This window comes from Myxocyprinus asiaticus, chromosome 37 (genome assembly GCF_019703515.2).
Source record: "Myxocyprinus asiaticus isolate MX2 ecotype Aquarium Trade chromosome 37, UBuf_Myxa_2, whole genome shotgun sequence".
NCBI classification, from domain to species: Eukaryota; Metazoa; Chordata; class Actinopteri; order Cypriniformes; family Catostomidae; genus Myxocyprinus; species Myxocyprinus asiaticus.
Window position 1 is genome coordinate 3,838,750 of NC_059380.1, and position 7,859 is coordinate 3,846,608.

A 7,859-nucleotide genomic window follows, 5' to 3' on the forward strand; every position below is an offset into this window, starting at 1 on the left:
TTACTGCATTATCACATTGCGAATACTGTAAATGTCGGATTTTCAATAACTTGGTATTATTTAAAATTTCACAACTTAGTCCCGCTGTCCACATATGTGGACATACATTTTGAAAAACGATTTGCTCTCGATTTTTTTTTTTTTTTTTTATATTAAAATTAAAATGTTAATCAAATTAAAAAAATGTTTATTAGGTGCAACTAGTTACAAATAAAAAATGGAAATGGAAAATGGACAAAGCAGTCATGCTCGGGTCACAGGAGGTTAATCAGAATCAGAATGAGCTTTATTGCCAAGTGTGCTCATGAACACAATACATTTTTTTTTTTTTTTGGTGATAGGAGAAACAAGCAATTGCACACAGAACAGTACAGTGAGACACAGAATATAAAAAAAGGTAAGAGTATAAATAGACACTATGTCCTTTTGTTTCCGAAAAACCCGGCCCACATCCTCCTCACAGACCATAAGTGCAGGTTGAGTAGCAGGAGGGGGGAGGAGGGGGGTTTCAGGAGGTGTTGGTGTGAAGTGAAATCAGAGCGTGTGAGATTGGGCTTTTCAAACCTGCAGTAAAACACATTCAGTTCATCAGCCATTAGATGACTCTCTACAGAGTGAGGGGGAGGTGTCATATACTTAGTAATGCTTTTTAGGCCTTTCCACACTGATGCAGAATCATTGGCTGAAAACTGGTTTTTCAGCTTTTCAGAGTAGCTTCTTTTAGCCACTCTGATTTCCTTAGTCAGTGTGTTTCTGGCCTGGTTGTACAAGATTTTATCACCACATGGTTTACCATTATTGAATGACAAAAATGTCCTACTAGGGATGCATATATCCTCACAGAAACTGATATATGATGTCACAGTATCTGTGAGCTCATCCAGGTCTGTGGCTGCAGCCTCAAAAACACTCCAATCAGTGCAGTCAAAGCAGGCTTGTAGTTCCAGCTTTGCTTCAATGGTCCATCTCTTTACAGTTCTTACTACAGGAATAGACTTAATGTAATGAAGAGAAGAGTTACTTAAACACACTTTCACAATTACTTTTATTTTATTTTTTAGGTATCATTTTTTAAATATTTCATATTGTTTTTTTTTGTTGTTTTTTTTAGGTATCATTGTTTAAATATTTTAAAGTAGATATATGATACATGAAAACATGATAATATGATAAATATACATTTATGTAGCACAAAGCAAAAGTTCAAAGTCATAAGTGGCTTTTAGCTTATATAGACAAATGTAAATATTGGTCAATAATATAAATCTTAAAAAAAGAAGAAGAAAAAAAAAGAAGAAAAACAACCAGTGTCTCAGCACAAAAAAAAAAAAAAAAATCATATGCACAAAGCAATAAAAATAAATTAGAATCACATGTATTGTTTCGAAATATCAGTTTCAAAGTAGCTCAATATAAAAAAACAGAAGATGACACTCATTCACACACATGTAGGTGAATAACGATGTAAAAAACATGTCAGCTAATAGTATGATACACTTCTACTCACTACTGCAATAGCAGAGAGGCTCTGCATTCATAGACCAAACTGAAACAAATTTCTCCAACCCAGATTCTGCTTTCAAACTTCATGAAGAAGTTGCAAGGCAACATTAACAAGTGCATCTAACAGTTTACAGAAAATCCTCTTACAGATTAATATGACCAGTTTGCTTCTAATTTACTATAGTTGCAAATCCAAAGAATTGATAATTTTAATGACACACAAGGGTTTCAGTAGGGTTGATCATGTCAGCTTGAATCAAATGGTGAGGTCAGCTCATTAGGGTTAGGTTGGGGTTTGAAATGCACGTTGTATTTGAGAACAAACTCTGTCAAGTGTCCTCTTTCAAAATCTATGAATTAAAAATACTGACAGAATAAAACAGTGCAGTCACCTGCTTTCTATTTGATGCAACAAATTGTGTCTAACTATTTGACTGGTCCAAGGTTTGAGTTTTTTTTTTTATTTTTTACTTGAAATGTATTTAAATATATTGAAATGTGTGTGTGTGTGTGTTTTGTTTTTTTTTACGAAACATTTTCTTGTCACTACGACATGTTGGTAAGGTTTCTGACCCTTAATTAATGGTCTAACTCTCAATTATAATAAAGAAGATGTTGAGTGGATCATTTTCAACTTGATTCCTGTCATGCATGCCTACTTTATCACTTTGATTAACACTTTGGATTTGAATAAACCATCCTCTATGGAGTGCTGACTCGAAACGACGAAGATTGTCTCCCTTTGAAGTCATGTAGAATACAAAGGACCATTTTTCTGAGTCTTCAGCACAGATGTTTTTCAGCTCGCTTTTAGCATAGTTCTGAAATAAATGTGATAAGCATAGGTTTAGTTTATCTACCCCTTAAAGGACAGAATTTATACTTCTACATGCAAAAAACCTACCATGAGTGTTAAAACCTTCTTATCTTTCTCGGTGGTGCAGCGGAAGAAGTTATTGGTGCCAGTGAAGTTCAGCACAACAGGAACACCAGCATGACTGTCTAGTGCACTGGCCATATAATAGTAGATGGTGATTTGTGCTGGAAAAAAAAGCAACACATTGAAAAATATGTTGAAAGTATTGCTTTTGAAATAATTGGAAAACAGGCCAACGGCAGTGATGGTCACCAGCAGAATTTAAGCAGAATCAAGAAAATCAGACAGCAGAATTATGATTTCTGGAAATAATAAGGTGTTATTCCGATGTTCTAAGGATTTTAAACAGCTTTTTGTGATTTTCTAACAACTTGGTGGCATTATACACAAACTGGTCAACTTCATCAACTTTTCTGAGAGGAATTGAGACATTCTTAAATTGTCCGATGAATATTTAGAGACTTCAATTAGTTTGGGAAATGTTTTACCAAACACATCTAGTTGCTGCCGTATGCTCTAAGCCAGAAAAACAAACCCTTTGTATTACTTCTAAAAAGGTATAGATTTTTTACCCCCCTCAAATATGAATGAACATTATTAGATACAAACCTGACATGCTGTCCTTCAAAAATATCTGCTCCCTCGATGGGGTGATGTACTTGTTCTTCAAAACACTCTTCAGGTACAAATTGCTCCGTTCTTTCATCAGTTTCACAATCCGTGAAGAATCTGGGGAAATGGAAGTGTTATTACAGTTTTATTGCTAAGTCGTCAGGTTTTCTGGACACCAATTATCAATTAGAATATGTAAGAAATGTGAAAAATGATCAGATACAGATCATGTCTTACTAGTGGCAATCTCAGCTGTCTCAGGCATGATGACAACTTCGTTAAATTGACAACCTGTGCTTCCACAATTGTGGCAAGGGTTGTTAGCATCCACGCCCCGAGAAACAACCATGGAGAAGCTTGTGTCACCCATGGAGACAAGAAGCAGATCATCATCACTGAAACAGTCATCCTCGATGTCCGTATCTTCCCACTCTGCTTCTGGATATGGTGTTTTCTGGTGGTCACCTGTCTCCAGATTTTCCTCTCTTACCATCATCAGGCTGAACCTCATGACTGTTGGCTCCTTTTTGTAGGCACTGATCTCCTCGGACGCACACTCTGCTGTTTGTTCTTTGCACGGATGATGGATAGTCTATAGTGTACAGAAAATCCAAGTCAAGCTGACCAAGTTCAGACAGATATATTTTTTTTTCCAAGTAATCACTCATGACAAGGTGCTCTCCAGAATTTAATGATTCAAACACCACCCACACAAGACCACGTGATCAGTTTCCTGACTAGCCATAAAAATAATATGAGGGCTGTAAAAAGTTCACTTTAACTTATGTCTCTTCAGTGTGTATATTTGAGAGTATTAGTGTGTGTGGATAAATTCTAAACCCACCAGTAGAGGGGATCCTTTAACCAGAATATCTGCAACTGCTTCTGGAGGTAAACCCTCGGTGTCTGTCCCGTTTATCATCAGGAGTTTATCTCCATTTCTGACAGACAGACAGGCAGACAGACATAATGATAAAATGATTGATAGACAGATAGATAGACAGGCAGGCAGGCAGGTAGACAGACAGACAGAAAGATAAAATGATAGATAGACAGACAGACAGACAGGGACAGACAGACAGAATGATTGATAGATAGACAGACAGACAGACAGATAGACAGAATTATAAAATGATTGACAGACAGACAGACAGACAGACAGGCAGACAGACAGACAGACAGGCAGACAGACAGACAGAATGATAAAATGACAGATAGACAGACAGACAGGCAGACAGACAGATAGAATGATAAAACGATAGATAGACAGACAGACAGACAGACAGAACAATAGATAGACAGAAAGACAGACAGACAGAATGATAAAATGAAAGATAGATAGACAGACAGACAGACAGAACAATAGATAGACAGACAGAACGATAGACAGACAGACAGATATAATGATAGATAAAAAGACAGATGGATGGACAGACAGACAGACAGGCAGGCAGGTAGACAGAATGATAAAATGATAGATAGATAGATAGATAGATAGACAGACAGACAGACAGACAAATAGAATAATAGAAAATAAGACAGAAGGACGGACTGACGGACGGACAGACAGGCAGACATACAGACAGACATACAGATAGAACGATAGATAAACAAATGGACAGACAGGCAGGCAGGCAGGGAGATGGATGGATGCATGTGTGGGTGGGTGGATGGAGATAGACAGACAGACAGACAGACAGACGGACAGACAGACAGATAGATAGACAGATAGATAGATAGATAGATAGATAGAACTACACTGTAAAAAGGTCTGTAATTTTAACAGTAAAAGACTGTAAAAATGCTACATTAAAAAAAATTAAATTGGTAAAATATACGTTAAAACTTTTTAATATATATTTAAAAATACAATACATGTAGCTTTACGGTAAATGTTGTAAAAATAAAAAATTTTGATGTAAAATTATGATTTTCTCGTATAATTAACAGTTAAAATTTATATTATATTTAACAAGAGAGTACATGTACTTTTTATGGTAAATTATTGATAAAATTATAGTAAAAAGCAGTAATCGAGCACTCCCAGAATTCCCTGTGTGACCCATTTCATTTCAATATATTTTATGGGAATAGATATGTTTCTCTTATTTTTAATAACAGTTATGTACTTTGGGGTGTTCTGTGTTATATTTGATGTAGTTTAGTTAATATTTATTGCATAATTTTATTTTCACATGTGTTACCCTGATGGTGTTAAGTGTTTGTGTGAGTGACACTAAGCACTGTCTGTACAGATTTATTGGTTACATAATTATTCTGGCAACCACATCTGCTAGTTTTTTTTTTTGTTGTAAAAACAACGTTTTTCTACATTGTATGTAATCAGTAGATTTATGTAATTTGGTAGTATTTAGATCAAATTGTATTGTACATCAAGAATCTCACCTTATAAAAATTCCATTGTTATAGTTTAAAAAGTTCTTCACTTCATAGGAGTGTTTCCCTTCACTCTCGGTATGGACCAACGTAACACCACCGCTAACAAGACTCCCCTGTAAAATGTCACACAGACAATGTTTCCACCTGACTACATTAAACAACTAATATAAATGTCAATTGATTGCTATTTGTTGAATCAGCTTGATAGATTTGCATACATCAACCTACTAAAAAAAATTGCTTACCTCTGCTGCCATGTTGATCTCAATGCTAATAACAAGTTAAGTTGAGTAAATCTGGCTCTAAAATGCTGTCTTTTCAAGTCAGTAGATCTGATTGTGTGGAAGGAAGAGGAAGCTGTGTTTTTATATTACTACACCGTAGTGTTCAGTTATGCTTAAAAAGCAGAAGTTTCATGTTGTAGGCGAAGGACAAAAAAGTGTTACCCACAGGGAGGGAACAAGATTATGTGTTATTCTGGTGCACTACTTTACGTGTAAGGCTGACCTTTTCACAGGAAGTTGTCTCCCCAATGAGCTTGTGAACTGCATTTAAAACAAATACCTATATTAAAGCGATATTCCAATGGGTTCAATACAAGTTAAGCTCAATCAACAGCATTTCTGGCATAATGTTGATTACTCTAAAAAATCATTTTAATTCATCCCTCCTTAAAAAAAGTAAAAATGGAGGTTACAGTGACACTTGGAAGTGAATGTGGCCAGTTTTTGGAGGGTTTAAAGGCAAAAATGTGAAGCTTATAATTTTACAAAAACACTTACATTAATTCTTCTTTTAAACCTGGGTATTAGTTGAGCCGTAAAGTTGTTTAAATCATTAATACTAAATGTTTTAGGTTTAACAGTGTTATATATGTTGCCATGGCAACAAAGTTGAAAAAATTCTATATAACTCCACAGAAAATGTTTGTAAGTCACACTAAAATCATATTTACATGTATATTGTTCACATATTGTGGCGATACTTTTGAAAAAGTGAGTATTTTAACGTTTACGGATTTGGCCCATTCACTTCCATTGCAAGTGCCTCATTGTAACACAGATTTTTGCTTTTTTAAAGAAAAATTTATTTTTTAATCAACATTATGCTACAAATGCAGTCCATTGAACCTACCTTTCATTGAACCTGGAATATTAATTTAAGATACTGCATTCCTGGCAAAGCAAAAAAAAAAAAAACAAAACAAAAAAAAAAACCAAGAAATAAACTGATTTTTTTTTCAAGAAAACCTTGGTTAAGACATTTAACATTTAAAGAACATTATTTCACGACAGCTAGCACTATCGTGTGCATATTGTTGCCCACGTGTGTTTCAGGAAGTGTCACTTTGTGTCTTCCACTCTCAGTTTTTGTCTTTCACAAACATCACTGATATAATATTAAGGGAAAGAGAAACCGAGGTTACACTTGCACATGTATGAGCACACCTTTACACATCAACACTCCTACTAACAAAGTTACTTCCTCACATAAAGTAATATAACAAAAAGAAGAGGAACAAACTGGCTGCAGGGGAAGAGCTGCTTAGTAAGGATGATTATAAAAAAACTAATGCTACTGTCTCAAATGTCTGTCCATTATTTGCTGCATGTGAACATTTTAATTTAAACTTTCAAAAAGTAGTCAAAATTTCTAACTTCAACTGCAACATTTTAAGGAGTCTTTGGAGGAAGGCCTGAAAGTGTTGATCTCTACTTGACTGCAGGACTCTCCAGAGGAAGATATGCTCTGAGTATCACTTACAGTAATTCAATTCAAAGTAATATACAGTACATATTTCATTACTCCCAAACCAAGATGCACACTATTTACACACATCGGTCTCACTCATGTGGGTGATCACAAAACCTCTTAAGAAAGGCCTGGCCTTATTTTACTCTGATATTAAAAGAGAAAAGAAATTATATTTTGCATATGGAAAATTAAGCCTATTTTTAAGGCCATTAAGATTTTTTACATTGTGACATTATTTGTGACAGTTATGCACATCTTACCCCCCTAATCTTCATTACCGCAACACTAAAAAAGATGATCATTATGATATTCTCATTACTGCAATGTTGAAAAAATAAATAAATAAATAAAAAAAAAACATTTATTGTATTGTAAAAATGTGGAATAAAATTTTTCACTGATCTTAATTTTAAAAAAGCAATGTACAATATCATCTTTTTAATGTTATTAGACATCATATATATATATATATATATATATATATATATATATATATATATATATATATATGTACACAATTTTTGGTGTCATGTATTGAACTATCCCCTGATTCTGTAATTGCCATCCTAAACAGGTCGCAATACTTAAACATCTACAGTCATCACCAAATTAAGGCAATCCTATATGGGATGATAATAACTATCTTTACAGTCTTGAAACTATGAGACCTGGCTTTCTAAATTTAACAGTGTATTACAAATGTTAAACATTA

At 34.4% G+C, this 7,859-nt stretch overlaps 1 protein-coding gene across 1 annotated transcript; it reads right to left on the minus strand.

Moving 5' to 3' along the window:
* Positions 1-273: 273 nt before the first annotated feature.
* On the minus strand, positions 274-5,796 carry LOC127428273 (uncharacterized). The gene is made up of 7 exons (XM_051676509.1): positions 5,638-5,796; positions 5,399-5,505; positions 3,837-3,933; positions 3,230-3,584; positions 2,990-3,109; positions 2,408-2,544; positions 274-2,324 (listed from the first exon to the last, which is right to left on the minus strand). Exons 1-7 carry the CDS (start codon positions 5,647-5,649, stop codon positions 2,091-2,093), a joined length of 1,062 nt encoding a protein of 353 aa, XP_051532469.1. The 5' UTR covers positions 5,650-5,796; the 3' UTR covers positions 274-2,090.
* Between the last annotated feature and the right edge of the window lie 2,063 nt (positions 5,797-7,859).

Bases quoted from the DNA above. Each gene is read 5' to 3' on its own strand.
- LOC127428273 (XM_051676509.1), bottom strand. The intron at 3,934-5,398 runs GTGAGATTCTTG...TCTGTCTGTCAG, and splicing joins AACAATGGAATTTTTATAAG to AAATGGAGATAAACTCCTGA. The intron at 2,545-2,989 runs GTTTGTATCTAA...TTTTTTTTCCAG, and splicing joins TTTGAAGGACAGCATGTCAG to CACAAATCACCATCTACTAT.